Genomic DNA, 19084 nt, shown 5'->3' with positions numbered 1-19084 from the left:
ATGTATATCTTGATTTCCATCTTAACTGGATGGTGACAAACAAGGTGACCACAATATGAAACATGTTTTTGATCAAGATTTAATAGTCAGTCAGCAAAATTCAGGATAGATCTTACTCGACAGCTAGATGCAAGACCTTAAGAGTACAGCATTCTCTCGACCCTGTCAGCCAACACCTTAAGCAACACCATGCCCTTACACACAAATAATGCCTTGCTGCTGATTACATACTGCAATGTGCTCTCTATAGCTGTATAATTTAGTGAAGATTGATCCAGATCATGTTTTGCGTGCACATTTTATGAGCAGCTTTGCATTTACATGTGATGTTAAACTGGGATTAAGTGTGAGAGCATGCATTCTTAAGACTGCCTGCCACATATTTTCAAAAAAAACTATTATATTATAACGCTCCCTTATGTGCTAAGTTACCAAGTGCTGAATCTTGACCGACATACTATCAGTACTGGTACATTCAAATACAAACCATACATTTGCATAAGCATGCCAATGTGTACTTCTACTACAGAACAGTGCAAGACACTAAATTAATTCCTGAGACTACTCAGTAATTAGTCCCTTCATAACCTCGTGATTTCCATCACATTTTACTTCTCATTTGACAATATTCTCTTACAACAGGAAAATGTGTGATATATCTACAGCAAGATGTATTGTGATTAAACAAAATCAGTAACACATGGACGTACAATATGTGCTCATTTGGTCTAGAAAAAAAAAAGATATATAGCATTCATTCAGTGGAAATTTTAGCTGCACATAATTTAAATGCTTGGATCTTAAAATAACCTGACACATGAGTGCTAATATAAATTTAAGACATCATTAAATAGATTTGTACAACATAACAAAGCTTTTCGGACATGTTAATTCCACCTGTCAGAAGTCAAAAACTGTCCTGTAGCGCTAAAGATGAGGTCCATTGCTTGAATGCTTTTGAAATAAAAGTCAAGTGCAAAATGAAAATGCTTTTTGTTTCTTGAATGTTTCGTTATTTTCTGCAGAGTGCTTGATTAAACGGAGCGCGTCTCCATCTCGATCTTCTCCTCAGACTGCGATGATTTTGCTTCCTGGTGGCTGATGTTTGGACGGACCGTCACAAGTGGACCGCCGCCATAGATGGAGTGGAGGAAGTTCCACGTCTCCTCAGAGATCTGTCCCGAGTCCGCTCCTGCAGGGTCAAACACACACACTTAAAAATCAGTTTTTTATTATAGTCAAATTAGCAAGAATAGAAGTAGCGCCTTAATAATACAATAATAATAATAATCAGTACCTTGTTTAAGTGTTAAATGGCCATTCTTGTTTACTGTAATCTTGGAATTATCAATGGGTCCCGGTGGTTCTTAGAGAAGGAGAAAGACAATTAGCTGTCATAATTATAAACAGCAGTATGACGCATGCTTATTTGTCACTCTTGTTTCAAAGAGCAGTGATGTTAAAATGTCAAATGTTTTTGTCAAACTATTAAAAGGCAATCTCTGCTGCCCACTTGCTACAGTAAGAAGAAAAAAATAGGCAAAACAGACATTTGCCGAGATGCTAGATGTAAGCTGTTAATAGAAAAAAAAATGTAATTTATTTATATATATATATTTATTGAAGCTTCTTTTTTTTGCTGTAGGAGGGAAACTTGACTCGGGGGAGTAAAGCAAACTCTTTGAAGATAACTCAAAAAGAGAGAAATGGCCCTTCAGTTTCTTTTGAACATGAGAAGCATTTGGAAACAAGAGAATGTGTAAGTCCCATATAAAACTGCTTATTTCACAGGTTATCCTATCCATATACATGTACAGACCTGACAGCACCTTTGTTTTAAAATGGAAATTTGCATCAAACAAAAATCATAGCGGCTTTGCCATCACCAGATATGAGTCACAACAGTAGAGTGGGACACATTTAGCCTTTTAAGCAAACATATAAACAGGATTGGGGGTGGAAACACAAGACTTGCATCCAATTACCATTGTCTTTTCCTTTGACAAAGCCCTCCCACTCACGAAACCACTGCATGCTGATGCAGTATATGACCACTGGAGACTCCTCCTCCTGGAACGCCTTGTTCAGCTACAGAGAGGGGAGAGAGGAAATGGAGGAGGAGTGAGCCGGGGAGGGAGGAGAAAGGACGCAAAGGGATGGGGGTGGAGAAACAGGAGGGGTGAGGGGGAGACCAAAAAAATTAAGTGAGGATGAAAGGATTGAGAGGAGCGGAGATGGAAAAACTAATCAATTCTCTCTGGTAGTTATTTCAATTAGAACAGTCTTAACACTACTCTGCACCAAAGCCATCTTTCTTGGAAATGACACAATCCCTGTTCCTCTTGTTATCTTACTGAAGCTCTCTTTCACCCTCTCTTTTTTTTTTCCCCTCTCTCTCTCTCTCTCTCTCTCACACACCCTCTCCTTCTGAACAGCCATTGTGTGAGTGAGCAGACTGAGCAGGCAATAACAGCTGCATCTGTCCCAATGATGCATGCATTAATGATGAGGCTTTCATCGGGCTCACACCTCTCATCTCCTGCTGGGATGAAGAGCATCAACACATGCAGCTTATCAACTGGTTCAATAGACTGGGGAAATCTGTCTATACATTCATGAGCACTGGGCCACAAAGAGCCTCACTGACAATGCACACCATGGCTTCGTGTCTCGGAGTACATATCATTTATAAAAATAAAAAAATTTAAAAAAAACTTACCCTGACAAACATGTCCAGCTCTGATTTGCGCCGTTTTTCGACTTTTTCTATTTCAATCTGGCATGTGTGGCAAACGTACAGGTGGTTTACAGCCGGTCCTCCGCCATACCTGCAGGTAGCAGTCCACATTTACGCACACGGATGAAATTAACTCTACAAGAAGGAGATTGTACTGCAACTGCTCTTCCCATTGCTCAATCACAGTTGGCCCTCTCTACTGTGTGTACCTGCTGTAAAGGTGATCCCACACGTTCTGCGGCAGCATTACTACCAAGTTGTCGATACACGCTGCTTTGTTTGGGGGCACACCTGATGAAACACATTGAAACATCCATTAGACATTAACAGTGTAACATTTTAGAGGTAACTATGATAATCAGTCTATTATTATCTTGAATAAACAATAAGGACTCTTGCAGAAAGAAGAAAAAATACATAACACAAAAGTTACCCTGTAATATACCAGTCCCAGTACAGATTTTTCTTTAAACAAACGATCACTCTCATATCCAAACTAAAACCAACATCTGAATGCATTTTAAGGGTTACACAGGCAGAACGAGTCGGGGCCACTACATTCGAGGACAAACATGTCTTAAATATATGTGTGGGCAAAAAAATGTCACGGCTGTTGAACAATTCTCTCCTGGAGAAATATGCTGCATGCCTAAATATATATTTCTGATGACGTCCTGGGCTGTGAACAGGAAAAACAGGGATACTTGTGGATCTGCATTTGAAAACAAAACAACTGCTGCAACACAATTAATATTTTTACTGCACTGATATCTATTTATAGGAAGGCTTTTTCAAACTGGGCGGACTGATATTGCAACATGATTTGTGGTATTAGAGGGAATGATCATTTTTCATTTTCTTTGGAAAAACAAAATGATTATGGTCGGATCTTTGCAAGGGTCTATCAAACAATTATGTTTTCTTAAGTCTGTAGAATATGCTGTGCAGAAGTACAGCAGTCAAAAATATGCATACAGGCAGAAATACAATAATTAATTTAAAATTATATTTTAACTTAATTTACTTAAACTTAAATGTTCTTAAAATATTGCACTTCGATTTAAAAAAATAGCTGTAGGTCAGTTATTAAGTGCTCCTGTGTGTACTTACTTACAGAATAAAACACATATTTTCTGCCACTGTATTCCAACAGCTTTATCATACATTCTTCCTAATTCCTATTATTTTAAATTCCTTAATTTCCAGCAGTCTCGACAGAAAATAAAGAAAGCAGCTTGATTGGCACAAAAGCCATTTATAATTCTTCCCTCTGCTCTGCTAAACGAGAGAGGAGGCTCATCTGCTCAAAGAGATGTAAACCCCTCTTTTTGAAGTCTGCTGTGTTGTGAAGGGAATAATCTGCAGTCTTTGTCAAAGTCAAAAATCCACAGCAAAGGATAAAAGCAAAGGCTGTTTTTGAAGAAGAGAGCACACTTCCTTCTCCTAAATGCTTGTGCATAGAGCAGAAAAAGAAGGAAGAAAAAAAGGATTCTGGTTCGGGGACACTTTCATATCTGAGCGGTTTCAGTATGATGACGACGACAGTCACACGCACCTCCATGCAAACACAGGAAGTCGTCATTGGAAATGGGCCCCGGCTCAGCAAAGGTCTTGAACTTGTTAAGCCACTGGCGGGAGATGTAGAACTGCAGAAGGCTGGGCTCCATCATGTTGAATAAACCAGACACCCTCCTGCGTTCTTTGAGTGCATCCTCGTTGCTCTTTCTGGGACACGAATAGACCCACAGATTAATCACTGCTGTGATCAAAAGTGAGATGCAAGGTATGAATATCAAAGCTGCGCAGGGAATCTTAAAATGTTTCACAGATGAAAGGAGTCTTGTTCACAACGGAGTTTAACGACTGACGTGTGTCGGCTTACTTATAGAAGAGCACATAGGCCTCAGCATTCTGGACACAGGATTCAGACACCTCGGTCACACTTTGGTCGTCAAATTCATACCACAGATTGTTCACATCATTCCTGCAGTACGCGATGTAGTGGCCACCTGGGATCAATTGGAGGATATGTGTTAGAGCAGCATTCATAAAGCTAACTGTTATATGTGAAATGTGTCTACAGGCTGATGAATGCAAGACACTTCTATGTGGCAACTGAAGGCAGATGCCCCAGTCTGAGCAGAAAGAGGAGGGGCTGTGCCCACTCACTGCTGGCAGTGCCGTGGTGACAGATGACTGACAGCAGGTCATAGTTGGTGGTCTGGGCGGCGCTGTCTTTGGCCAGGAAAGGCTGCAGGTCCAGGCCCTCGAGCGGGAAGGAGACGTGGGTGCTTATCTTGGTGGAGAACATCAGTTCGTGCCTGAAGCGTTTCAAATGGACACACAAGATCTGGAGCAGGGGAAACGCACAAAGAAGTTTTTATGTAGAACATAAGACAGAAGGGAAAAAGACACAACATGAAGAGTTGTCCGTTTACCTCTGGCAAACTTTGCATTTTACAAAATTTGACTCCGTTTCGTAATCTAAGAGGAAGAAAAAAGAAAAGAAAAAAAAGGACATTCATTACAGTTATAGACCATTTGTTTTCTATTATGAAATAATTTAGTAGTCCAATTCAGTATTCATCAAAGTCTAAATTAGGCACTCACTTCTTGCATTTTTCACAGCTGTACATGTTGTCTCCTGGAAAACAACAAGCACAGAGTTACTGAGACATCAGTCGTAATGTTTGTGCTGGTAGAACATATTTACGCCCACTTGCTCACCCTTTAGTTCATCTCTGGCAAAGAAAGCTGCAAGACAATCTTGTAGCGTAACCACTGGACCCCAGAACCAACTACAAATAGAATAGAGGGATGGACTTCACACACACAGAGTAAAGGAGACGACTCACTTGTGCTAGACTGAAGAATACAAACAACTCGTGTACGTATGGGAGCGCCTTGAAGGCAGAGTGGTTACACCGCATGCAAAATAATCACAACATATCTTGGGCTTGATCCCATCCTTGGGACCTTTGTTGCATGTCATATAAAGGAAAGAGGCCAAAAGCAACAACTTGAGTGAACGCATTATTAACACACCTCTTGATGTATTCCATGACAAATGAAATCCAGCCCTGCGGTGCATAAGCGTCACCACAAGAGCCGGCTTTAATCAGGGAGGTCTGGTGGATGGCGGAGTGGAGCTTGGCCAGGTCTTCCTTGCCTGGGATGGGCAACGAGATATCCTGGAAGTTCTCCAGGGTCACCGACACCTGACAGCAACAGAGAAACAGCCAGTAATGCTTCTACTCTGGTCACATTTCAATAAAAAAAATTGTTCCTTTGTACTTTGTTTTGCCTATCATTTTGTAGCAAAACATTATTCTTGCTACAGCACAGAAATCACAATATGTGACATGAGGTTGGCTGTACCACTACATCACCAGTGTATTGGAACATCAGAGATAATCGCATGTTTTTAGAACATAACATTTGTTAAAGGTTGAAATGAAATGACACAATGACACGTTCCCTAGTGGCATCCTGCTACGGTCCCTTTCGCCCTCTTAGCAATCCCATTGATTGTTCACACTAACCCGATCACAAGTGAGGCATTGAACGGAGCTGACAATGGTCCCATCAAACACATCTGAGATAACACTGCGGTATTTCTTCTGACGCTTGCTCTTGGGTGGGCAGAATGTGGTCACTGCTAGAGAGAGAGAGAGAGAGAGAGAGAGAGAGAGAGAGACATTGGAGAATAGTGTTTTCTACAAGATAGACACATGGTATAACTACCTTGCTATAAAACCCTGACTTTTTAAGCTCTGGATCTGGATATGTCTGCCTCGGGTTGTGCAGAAGTACCTTTCTTGTGTGCCGTGTTGAGGCTGGGCCAGCCTGAAGCAGCTTTGGGCGGGCTGTTGGACATTTTGGGAACGTGTCCCTCCATCGGGACTGGACTCTGTGGTCTTGTGGAGTTGGACATTTGGATGTCTGGGAAGGAATCTGGCAGAGAGCAGGCCACATAGTAGATCATTACAATACCATACTTTTGATGCTGATTATTATAAAGTAAAGTAGACTGTGGCTAAAATAACACATGACGCCTCATCTCCTCCATAATAACCTGATGTTCTTCCTTGAACTTTGATGGCTCCCTGGCTGCTGATAATGGCCGTGGTGTCAACATCTTTGTCCATGTCCACTCCAGTGCTTCCACCCAAAACCCCATTACCTCCAGATCGGTAAAGGTCATTAATCATGTTCTTCTCCTTCTGCCACTCCCTGTTGGACTGGATCTCATCTTGCTCAGGAATCAGCATCTCGGCCTCGTTGGTGTCTTCCTTCATCACGTTACCGCCCTGCACCTCATTATCGGCCCGGTCGCTGTTGCCACAGGACTCGCATGACTGGAAGTCGTCTGACTGACTGCGGTTGTCCTCCTCGGGGCCGTTGTTCACGGTGATGCCGTTGGACTGGTCGTAGGGCTCCGGCAGAGTCTCCTTCAGCTCCTCGTGAAGTTGATCCATCAGGCAGCGCAGAAACTCCTGAGAGTCCTGGAGGCCGAGTCGGAAAAACAACAAGAAATGTCAGCTGCACTCGCAAATTAGTTCCAGAAGAGAACAGTTTTTTCGTATTTTTGGTCACAGTAGTCTGTGAAAAAAAAATCAGCAATAAGAAAGAACATAAACAATATTATGCAGCACTAATTCTTCCAGCAAAGCTTTACGAAAACTTTTCTTTAATATTTTTCAAATTTCAAACAACATTCACTAACTACCTTGTTTATCCCAATTCGCCAACACAAAATCTGAAACCAAAAGCTCATGAATGTGTACTCAGACATGATGAACCTCAGACATCTAATCTCCCTCTCGAGCTAAATGAACTTTCCTCTCCCAGAAACTGGAATGTTAAATCCATTCATAGCGTTACTGATTCCAAGGCTGCGCAGCCCAGCATGGCGTGGCAAATGAATATTCCCCAGATAACTCCTCTGAACAAACACTGGCAAGTCAAGAGGAAACAGGCTCTTTTATCATGTCACCACTCAAGCCTATAATATATCTCATCTTTACGGACACTGGCCAAAGGTCTTTGGAAACCATATATATATATATAGGGTTTTCAAAGGCTTAAATAACGTTAATCTTTTATTTCAAGTACCCCGTGAAATCAAATCAAGCAATTTATCTTTAGTCTGTTAAGGTTTAATGTATGGATTTGCATGTGATGACAGTCAGAATGTCTGAGAATGTAATTGCAAGGCAAAGGATTCTGCTTATCTGGCTGAGTGACTTGAGCTGCTAAGATCATTTCTATAAAGGAACAAGCATGCGGGGAGATGGAGTGGAAGAGAAAATGGAGAGACTGTATACGATCTGCGGCAATTTCATAGTCTGGGCGTTCGAACCAGAATAATCTCAGCTGAGCACAAATTCATTTTTAAAGGATTAAATTCAGCGCAAACCATAATCGTTCAAACCTTAATCCATGTGTTATATTCATATTTACCGCATATTATTCTCAGTATTTGCAAAGCACAAACGTAAAAGCAAAACATCCCCCCGTTTTGGACACAACTGGTCGCAAACATACCATTGAATTTGTCTCCAACCGTGAAGAAGAGGGCCTTCATGTTTTATGTATGAATCTGTGCACATGCACTCAAATTGCACATTTATTTCACCATCTGCAATAACCCACCTGCTGAGAATATCCTCTAAACATGGGGTTTACGGCTTTGATCCCCTGGAACAAGTTGGTTGGGACCACGTAGGAGGGTCTGCAATGTGACAAAACACAGCATGCTTTACACGTATTGTAATGGCCAATATCACAAGAGAGCTGCAGGGATAATGGATTTTTGATCGCTCTGATTTCCTAAACAAAAGGTCAACGGGATCTTTCCGCTTGATTTTAGATTATTGCAGAAAATAAACTCTGTGGCAACACATGTTTATGATACCTGTTCAGCAAGTTAATCCTCACAAATGAACACCACTTTTATGTTTTTTGAAGCGTGAATGCAATCATCATAAGTATAAAGCTTGACATCAGACGTGAAACAAACTACATCCGCTCACCACCGCAGAATGAAGTAGCCTCATTTAGGGGTTTCATGTGGGAACTACGGTTGAAAGAAGAAACTGCTCACTATCAGATTTGTGGATTATTTTGAGTAAACGGGTCATGTTTTCTAGAAAGTGACATTGCGGTTGAGTTTTTCAAATGTATTATTTTGGCACCGAGCACCACAAGCCAAGTGCCATATGGTTGGATCATATTTGACAGATGGCAGACATCTCTACAGCCAATGTCAATACAGATGAGAGGAACAGTCGGTGTGTTTTTGTTATTTTGGGGTGAACTGCCCTTTTTTTAAATTTACGAGTGGAATGTTAACCGATGTATTTTATGGCTTATAACAAAACGTTAAAATCACTTAAGCTGATGTTAACCAAAGACATTATTTTAGACATCTAACCAAAAACCCATTTTGGATCCAAAAGTGAAAAATGTTGACTAATTTCTGGGTTTTTGACTTATTCCTGCAGCACTCTATAAAGTGATGTATTCTGTAGAGTCTGAAATGAAGACCAGCTGCTCCAGAAATGTGATTCCAGTTTGACTCACCAATGCTCTGGAGACGTAATCTAAACATTGCTCAGGGGGACAAATTAAAAACGGGACACACTCCTACCTGTTCTTGTGCCACAGGTCTGACACTAGTTTCTGGTAGCTTTTGCAGAGTGCAGGTTTCTTGTCTGTCCTCACCATGCCACCGCATTCAAGAAAGAATTGCGTCAAGGGCGGGCTGCAGTGGAAAAAGGGATAAATACAACGAAACACATATAATGTGGGAACCAAACAAGCTTTTACTGTATTCTGTCCGTCAGCAGATTGGTTAGATTACCAAAAAGCTTGCAATGCTCTGGCTTATTCTCAAAAACCTGCATATAATCCTCAATAATTCTAAAGAGAAGCAGATCAAAATTCAAAGAAGTGCAAGCTAAGGTAATGTTATAATCTGCAAATCATCTTCGGTTCAGTATGCTTTCGCCAACACATTCATGTCTAATACGAAAGGAAATCCAGAGCAGCTTTAGTTTTGCATTTCAACATAATATTTTTGATTATTTGTGTTTCATTAAATTCACATTTATTGGCTGATGCGAGAAAATTGCACATGCAGCAGAAAGTTGAAGGACATCATAAATAGTTTAAAAGAGAAACAGCTGAGTGGATTTCATCTGATAGATAGAGTGAACAGGAATATGCGAAAAAGAGACAAACTACAGAATGAATAAGGCATGAAGCGTTCCCTTCCCCCGGCAAGAGAAAAGTCCTTGGAACTGAATAATGACCCGACGGTAAATGAAAGAAGCAGCGTTCACACAAACAGATATGAAAGGAAAGTTTCAGAAAGGTCCCTCCTTTCCGCAGCTGCGTGACTCAGTTCCTCCATATTTTTGGAACGTGATTTAGATTGCACATTTTGACCCACATCTTTTGCCATTTGGGCTTGTATCCAGACGAGGCATTATTGGTTTAATATACTGCGGGGCTCGATAGTATTAGAGGAGGAAAGAGTTTGCCGGCATTTGCTCTTCCATGAAAAATGTAATAAAAAGTAAAAGGAACAAAGTAAGTGATAACATAGCCTCCAGCTCTGCAATGGAGGCCTTGTACCACACAAACAACCCAAGAATAAAAAAAGTAATTGTGAATTCAATTATCGATTTTTTAAAATGCAGCAGACTCTAAATTAAAGAGTGAGTAAGTACAGTTTCACATGTCTCATAAAAAGACATAGTGGTAAAATAAAAAGGAACAGATGACATCGGGAAAGAGTTGAGCTTCTTTTGAAACAGAAGATCCTCCGGGGAACTACGAAAGGCTCAAATGGTGCACTGCAGCAAATTCTCACTCAGCCATCACTCCTCAAAATGAGTGGAGCCATGGTTGTTTTGTTTTTTAGTCAACAAGAATCAGACAAGCAGTTACTAAAACATCAAACGGCTACTTAAAAGGAAGTGAGAGTATGAAAAAGTGGAGAGGAACATGAAGCAACACCAAAGCGCATGTGATGGCAAAAAGCCGGTTCTTGGAGGTCTCACCAGTTGGACAGGGCCTGCAGGGCAGCGTTCATGTAGCAGGTGTTGCCGATGTTCTTCAGCCCCGTCAGGCCTGAGGGAGACAGAACACACTGAAGAAATTAAAACAAGCCACTCATAAAATGCTTGTACATTTTTAATGGCAGCTAGAAAGCTGATACAATTTTACAGCCTTTCTGGCGCCCATAAGAATAAACACTCCAAGATTAATATTTCAGATCAAGAGCAGAAAAGATGTCTGCCCGGTGTATTTTAAATACTTTGATGATTCCAAAGCTCATTTATATTTATGACATTAATTCACAATGGACATTGGAGATAAAAAACTTGGAAAGCCACACTGACTCAAAACGTATGTGTACTATGTCTGTGTTCAGATTTGAAGTTATGACTCCAGGCAATTGGGTTAAAGTATCTTAAAAGCATAACAGTTGGTAAACCTTAGATCTTATGTGACCAGCCATTCTGTCGTCTTACAAGCAGATTTTTTGCTTCACCTCTTGATCTCTATTATAAAAAACGGAGCAGTTACTGCCAATGCCTGAGCTTCACAGGGGGCTAATATAACATGTGCCATTCGGTGGAGCGTGTGCGTGTCTCACAGCACCGAGTGAAAACATTATTTGCATTGGTGGCTCGAGTGGCACTGACGCACTCAGCAATGAAGTGTTGGGCTGCATTGACACCAAATCAGGCGTTACAAAAAACGACAGTCTTCCCATTCATTTAAATGTGGTCGAGTGCATTTCGGGCTGTGGGGACCTCGAGGGATAGAGTGGAAAAGATGAAACAACCTTCAAGAAACGCAACACGCCGTCACGCTGCCGTGAGCTATTGACATATTAATAGGCCGTTCAAATTAAATTAGCCATACAAATCACACGCCGCAGCACAACCCAGCGCTGAGCGCCGTAATGCCTGATTTTGTGTGAATGCAGCCTTTCTGCTGAGCTCAAGCCACGGAGCTCAGGAACCGAAAGCGGTGTGGCTTTCTGTTGCCGAAAGGTTTTGCGATACGTCTGCCACAGCCGCTGCCAGTCGGCGACATGTGACCAAACTGTATCATATCATAGTTGTGTGTATATCGTTGGCTAGTTTGTTTTGTTTTTGTTTGGAATGATGTTTTGGTTGTTGGCTGTATTCCGTGTGGTGTGTTTGAGTTTAACTTGTAACAGAAGACTGAGGCAAGATGAGGTGTTCTTCAGTCATAATGCTTTAAAGTTAACTGCTCTTATTAAATTAAATCAGATTCTGTGCTTTGAATGAAACCGACTGCTGACTACTAAGCTCCTACGTGTTAAAGTTTAATTTTGAATCATCCAGTAAATGTTCTTTTTTATGTTGTCATACTTGCACTGAGAGCTGATACAATTTAATTACATTTTAGTCCCATTACTGCCTTCAAAGGTAAATGATTATAATTTATAGAAATGATAATCCTGGCAAGAAACATTTTTGTTGACTTTCATTTGCAACATTGAGATGTGTTTCCCAATGCACTGTTATAGCTGACATTGAACAGTGTCTTCAGTGACTAAAGTTAGTGCCTAACAGTACAAATGCAATATGAGTGTATTGAGTTATAATTATTGTACTCGTAGTACAATCATTTCTGTCTTTCGTTTGTGTCCACATTCTCCTGTGTAAGCTGACCTCTGGCACGCAGTTCATCCTCCTCCTCCGTCTCCATATCCAGGTCTTCGCAGCCTCCATTAGGGGGCACTCTCAGAGAGGTTGGGCTCCCGGGCACCCTGTTGTTATCCTGGAGAAACAGCACACACGTGTCATAAAACTCTAATCTAGTAATTATGAAAAACTGCGTACAGTTCAACTGTCACTCGCGATAGACTGGTGGAAATTGCTATCGCACAGCTCTGATAAGAACCACGGGAGAACGCGTGAAGTTGCAGTAAACATGCAATGTGAACACGTTCATTCAGACAACATAGGAAGGAAAGGAAAACGTTGATGTTGACTTTAATCTATACATGAGAATTTGTTAGTATATTCACTTGCTGCAGTTCAATATTAAACCTGCTATACAACTCAGCAGTTATATAAAGCATGTGAGCTTTAAAGAGACAATAAAACAAAGCTGGCTCTGACCTGTCCAGCCTTCTGTGGAGATTGGAGGAGTTTGCGGTTGGCGTGGGCAGAGTGAGGACCAAGCTTACGCTCCAGGAAAACCTCCTTGCCGCAGGCGTAGCACCACACTCTGAGCGTGGTCAGGTTCACCGTGAGGTTGTGCCTCGTCTCCTGCACGCAAAGTTGATCAAGATTAACAGACACATCAGATTGTGTAAACAAAGAGAAACAAAAAGACAGTGTTAACATACATTTAAGAACAGCTAGGTGGCCCATTTGCATTTTCTTATGGAAGAGGTGCTTCTTAATCTTTGACACAATCAAAATCTCACTGGACAATCAAACGGTTGCTTTTGCTCTTACGTAACAAATACAGGTGTGCCCACTATTTTTTTGATGTCAATGAATAATCAGAACATTTGACCTATTCTACATTTTCAACTTTCTTGTTTTGATTGACCAACAGTCCAAAACCCAAGGATATTCAGTTTGTTAACGGATAAGACGAAGAAAAAAAAGAATCCTCACAACAGTGAAGTTGGGACGACATCAGTTTTGGCCTTTGTGCTTGAAAAATGACTTAACACTCAAAAAGAAGACGGCATTCAAACCTAGAGCTCCCTTACGTCTGCAGTCTATATTTCTCGCAGGTAAACAAAACTAACCTCGTTACCCTCCCAGATATGAAAACAGAACATAAAATACACTCTAACTTAGTAATGTCCGGATCGTGTACACCAGTTCTGAGCTGAATGTGTTTCAGATGTAGGTGGACGCAGGGCGGGGCTTGCAGCAGGGCAGACTCGTGCTGCCTTTTACAACATGGCCGGGGTGTGCTGACCCACTGCTGCTCTGACAAACAGCAGCAGCCCGGCAGGTCGACAGAGACTGAACGTGAGCAGCAGGCAGCCAGCAGAACCTGCATTATTCATCAGGACTGCATTGGGGGCACACCAGACTGAGCACGGCCATGAAACTCCCCAGTTTAAATCATTTAGGAAGGAAAGTTGTTGCCCTCCCATCAGGTCCTCCAAAACCCTAATCAAGCATGGCCTTCATTCTTACAAGAAGAAGAAAAAGGGGTGTGAAAAAAAAAAAAAGAGGAACAAACTAAAACACAAAAAGGTGCTTGGCAAGCTGCACAGAGAGATGTCCAGGATAAGCTGATGGATATGAAATGTATTAATGATATCATTTGAAAATCAGTCCACTAATATTAAATCTCTTTCCTATCAGGCTGTGTATCTTTCATTTGTGTGGAGTGCACTGTTTTTGAAGAACAGGCCCTTTGTGGACAATGGTTTGAGTAGCTAAGCAGATACTAATTACATCTTCCCTCGTCTCTGCTTCCAACCCCACTTGGCGTGCTGGAGGAAAAACATGAGTCAACACTGGGAGGCTGAGTAAAGCTTCAGAGCAGCTAGGAGGGGCCGATACTGTAACCATGGAACTGACAGTGAATCTCCTTCACTTCCCAGAGGAATGGTAATTAATAATGGATGCTCCACTGCTGAACTTGCACTGAAAGTGGAGGTGTAGGTAGACGGAGCAGACGGAGCGGACGTGGCGGTACTTAACAATGCATGCCCTTCAAAAGCTAAAAGATGCACGTGCTGGATCATGAAGAGACAAATGTTAAAAATAAAGTAGTGCTGGAGGCAGTTTTATTCCAAATCGCTCCTGGGACTGTGAAGTGGTATTCCTGTCCTGTCCTGCCATCTGTGCCTCCTCTGCCTCTCCACTGACACCTTCCTCCTCTTTTTTTAAATTCAGCATCACAGTAGAGACTGTCCTCCCTTTCAGTCACATCCCTTCTATGCTCATTCTATAGATTATTTAACACAAAAGCCGGCGATCTCTCACCTGTGAGTGCACGGTGCTGTGGTCGGTGTGAGATTCTCCACAGCCTACATATGCACAGCCATTCTGGAGAGAAACACAAGCACAGGATATGGAAATCAAAAACAGAACTCCCATATTGCTAGTTAGAAAGAAAAGTGTTCAGATGGTTTAAATTTAAAAAAATAGAAGAAATGTGTCGGTGAGCATCATCTTACCTCCAAACACGCCCACAAGTTTGGTCCTCCAACTTTACAGTCTTGGCAGTGCCCCTAGAACAGAATCAAGATAGTTTAGTTAGTCACGTGTTTCAAAATGAAACTCAAAAACCGACTTGGTAAAGTGATGTAACATTATTCAGGGTTCCTGCAGGCCATCTGAAGGTTAAATAAGACTTTAGAGTCCTATATAATACCACATAGAATGCAATTGAATGACTGTTTTCTGGTCATACTGACCAACGATTAAAGGTATGATGGAAACAGTTAATAAAATTAATGTGACCTAGACCCAAACAAGTGGCCTAAAATGGAAATGATACAGGTCTGATGGCATTAACTGAAACTCCACTTAAAATGGAGAGAACAGCCTCCTGCGGATACGATCCACGGTCAACACACACACAGGGTTCTTACACATTTTGACCAATGGATTTCCATGACTTTTCCATGACTTTAAACCAAATTTCCATGACCAAACTGAAATCTCGGTATAAACATGAAAAATGTAGAAAATTGTGCGTATTGAGAGCGTACGCCGGCTTATATTTTGAGCGTCTTTCTTTAAAAAACATATTAATTATTTCAAACTCGGCGTAAAAGAACATGTGATTATAACACATTTCCAGGACTTTTCCAAAACTTTTATGATTTCAGTTTTTTCCATGACTTTTCCAGGACTGGAAATGACCATTTTAAAATTCCAGGACTTTTCCAGGTTTTCCATGACCGTACGAACCCTGACAAAGAGTGGTTGGAATGCTATGAGTAGGGCAGTGGACAGGACCATGAGGACTCACATGTGATTTCTGAATGAGTTCCTCCTTGGTGATCTCCCCCACGCAGTCCAGGTGGGGGCAGTCACAGCCGGAAGCCGGAAGCATCACTGAGAGAGAGAATTGGACGAAACACAACTTGCATTTTAAGTAGGCAATTTATAAAACAAACATTTATCAACCTGATGTCTGGTACCTGATCGAGTTAGGATATATATCAGAACGTAAATGTAACATGTCAGCTTTTTGTCATGCCTGCATGACCTGACATATTCCTCTTATTACCAGCCACAGACACGCCAAGCAGCTCCTGTCACAGCTGTCAACAACTCATGTGGAACAAGCAGTGTCTGATTTTAGACATATTGTTTATAAGCATAGTTTTACAGTCACAGAATAACTATTATATAGTTGGTGATGCACCTGCACAGTCATCACCTTGAATGGTTTCAGTGCTGCTGATACTGCAGAAACACCGCAGACAATTAGATGCATAAACAAGTCAGTCAGCTTCTGCAAACACAGATCAAAGGATTCAATTCTGCTAATCTGCAAAGCTCAGCCAGTGCATCTGAAAACATGTACATCTTAAAGTCAACTTCAGTGATTTTATTCCACTTCCCATGACGGCAAGATATAAAAGTATGACCTACTCTGAGACAAGCTCTGCAAATATGAACATACATGATCGAATCACCACCACTGACAGCAGCATCAAAATGTCTGAAGGAATACATGCACCTGTAGTTGCAGAGGCAACGTACCAGGAAGTGTTTACATATGCAATGGTATCCTGATTATTTATTGTTTAAGTCTTTGTTGATTGTGCATTTAAATATCATGTCCTGGAGCCGACTACCCTGGGAAAAAAACAGCAATACTGCATGTTAAGACATTATTCAAGTTTCTGATCACTGCCTGATTGGCATGTGTGCAGGTGAGTCTTCATTACTGGGAGTCTGACCATCTAGAGTTGTGTATTTAAGGAACTGTTGCATTATAAAGCAAGCGTCAAAGTGTGAGCAGAAATTATCTGTCTTAAGTGCAAGCAGGGTTTGATTAATGTTTGCTTTAAGACCTTTTAACATCTTCTCTGGGGGAATGAAAGATGAAAGGGAAGAAAACAGGAAATAAGTGAAATTATAATATATCGATAACGCTACCAATGAGCAGTCACAGCAGCTGTTTATTTGTCCCCCTTTATCATCTAAAATGTGTAATGACACAAAGTCAAAATATATTGATCATAACGAGAAACGTCCTCTGTCTGATAAGTGATAAGGCCTCTTCCGACTTAAAACTTGAATTTTCTCCCACACACAAGACACCAGATCGTTGAACATGTGACCACTTTGCTCATGTGTGGACCTTTTTAGAGGTCGCACATTGACATTCAGATTCTCAATGAGTGTTCAGGTGGGCTGCATGTGATTCAGCACATTTAACCACAACAACATGGTAGAAACTAAATGTCTCGAGTGTCAGCGATTACATCATTCGTTTTCAGAGACAACAAGCACAGCCTCGACTTGCCATCAACGAACATAAACAACAGCCCAAAAGATCAAACGTATGTGAAAACACACACCTGATATTTTGAATGTTCATGGTTGACAAAGTGATTATTTGTGTTGATTTAGGGGACCACAAATGCTGCTTGTAGACAGACACAAGACATATTTACTCTGCAATGCTTAGTAAAATTAATATTCAGTCTTGTAAAAGTCAACCTGCAGTTTGCTTCACCTAATCAAAGCTCATCAATTATGCAGACTGGGTTAAATAATGCAGACCTTTTTAATAGACAGTTATATATGGATGCTAGGTGGTTCCTATAATTGCCCTGCACATTGGATATGTCCATAACGTCAAACGTGTCTCCAAACGAAATAAGTCAATATTTCAGTAATGCACAGCAAGAAGATTATATTTGCCGCCGTTTTCACACATGACTATAAAGACCCCTTTTTTATTGACTTCATATAATCTTGTGATACTCCAGGAACTTTAATTCTGCACCCAGGGGTGACAGTTAGGGCGTTAACCCCAAACCCGACAGGGAACATCATTCCGATGTTGAAAGATCCCGTGTTATCCCAGCGTTGAAGAAGAAGTGAAATAATAGTGCATAACGCCGCAGGGCACTTAATTCATGAAGCTAGCTAGCTAACGGTGTATCATTGGCATGATTTAGCAAGCAACGTTAAAGCAACACACACAAGGGCATTATAAGCCATCACGTTGACCACGTTAACGTTACCTGGCCGAAGACCAGCTACCAATTTATTTCGGCAAGGTTTAAAACAAATTAGTGGCAGGTCTATTCTGTGGTGAATTGAGATGTGAGGCTTTCGGCCTTGTCCACTTCTCACATTGAGCTGTCAAACCAGGCGAGGCGTTGACAGCGTCACGGGCTGACGAGCAGCTTTTCGCGGCTAGCTGTAGCCATTTGGTCAACTAATTCGTCGCCAAAGGCATGTTTTACTGTACAGGCTCAACCGTGACAGTGGCTACAGCGTTAAGAGGCACGCGGTTGACATGTTGGGACCCACACTGTAATACTGGAGACGGTCTGCTGTTGATAACCCGCTCGACAGTGGCTCTCTGTTGCTAACGTTAGCTCAGGCTCTGGTGTTCCAGCGCGAGCTACATGATCACGAGCCCGCAGTGATACCGAGAGACAGCCTTCACTCTTACCTGCACGATACAATCAAGAGACGCGACGTTTCTCGGGTGGAACCGGTTGTACTTGATGTCTAACACACAGATTCAGTGTGACTTTAAAGACATTACTTTAAAGGGCAATCCTTCACATTCGCGACAACCGTTCCTGTCACTCAGCGTGGTTGCTAACGTTACAGCCGTCTCCGCCTCTTTTCCGGTTTACCCCCCCCACACACACACACACACAAACCCTCTCCATCTTCCTGTAAACATTCTATTATATGTTTATATTAATACATTTAATATTTTAACAGCAATATATGTGTGTAGTATCACAATGAGCCCAATATAGCAAGCATTACTTAGCTTTACTTTTTGTAAACCAATGACATTATGGTTACGAGATGTGTATACAAGTGCAATGGGACTCATTTGACGTAAATAGCCTCATAGTTTCTAGGAAATTATTACTTCCTCAATTAAGGAATGATGGGCTAGGAACAAAAGTGGTTTTGCAAATAATGGAGGCAACACACAGGAAACCCATCCCAAGCGCCACCTACCGACTGATACAACAACTGATACAACAACAATATATTAATGTATACCAAACACAATGTCAGTAAACCAACAAAGAACTGTTACAGTAATATATATTTTAATGTATTGTTTTCTTATTTGTAGGATGAGTGGAGGAAA

General features: G+C 41.3%; 1 protein-coding gene across 4 annotated transcripts; it reads right to left on the bottom strand.

The window, feature by feature from the left end:
• Nucleotides 1–61: 61 nt before the first annotated feature.
• Nucleotides 62–18552, bottom strand: usp33 (ubiquitin specific peptidase 33). Of its 4 annotated transcripts, none has more exons than XM_056420393.1 (24): nt 18419–18552; nt 15746–15831; nt 14946–14999; nt 14752–14814; nt 12910–13059; nt 12457–12565; nt 10807–10876; nt 9390–9503; nt 8393–8471; nt 6813–7242; nt 6551–6691; nt 6280–6395; nt 5783–5955; nt 5465–5559; nt 5348–5381; nt 5176–5221; nt 4907–5087; nt 4620–4746; nt 4293–4462; nt 2947–3028; nt 2720–2828; nt 1986–2088; nt 1298–1366; nt 62–1192 (listed from the first exon to the last, which is right to left on the bottom strand). In XM_056420393.1, the coding sequence occupies exons 2-24, from the start codon at nt 15827–15829 to the stop codon at nt 1035–1037; spliced, it is 2757 nt and encodes a 918-aa protein (XP_056276368.1). In that variant the 5' UTR covers nt 15830–15831; nt 18419–18552; the 3' UTR covers nt 62–1034. The 4 variants fall into 4 exon arrangements, with proteins under 4 accessions (XP_056276368.1, XP_056276370.1, XP_056276369.1 ...); XM_056420395.1 differs by having other exon boundaries at nt 5465–5535; XM_056420394.1 differs by having other exon boundaries at nt 6280–6392.
• Between the last annotated feature and the right edge of the window lie 532 nt (nt 18553–19084).

The sequence above is a fragment of the Pseudoliparis swirei genome, chromosome 8, assembly GCF_029220125.1.
Source record: "Pseudoliparis swirei isolate HS2019 ecotype Mariana Trench chromosome 8, NWPU_hadal_v1, whole genome shotgun sequence".
Lineage (NCBI taxonomy): Eukaryota > Metazoa > Chordata > Actinopteri > Perciformes > Liparidae > Pseudoliparis > Pseudoliparis swirei.
Note: the sequence above shows the minus strand (reverse complement) of the source record. Positions and strands in the feature narration are given on the sequence as shown.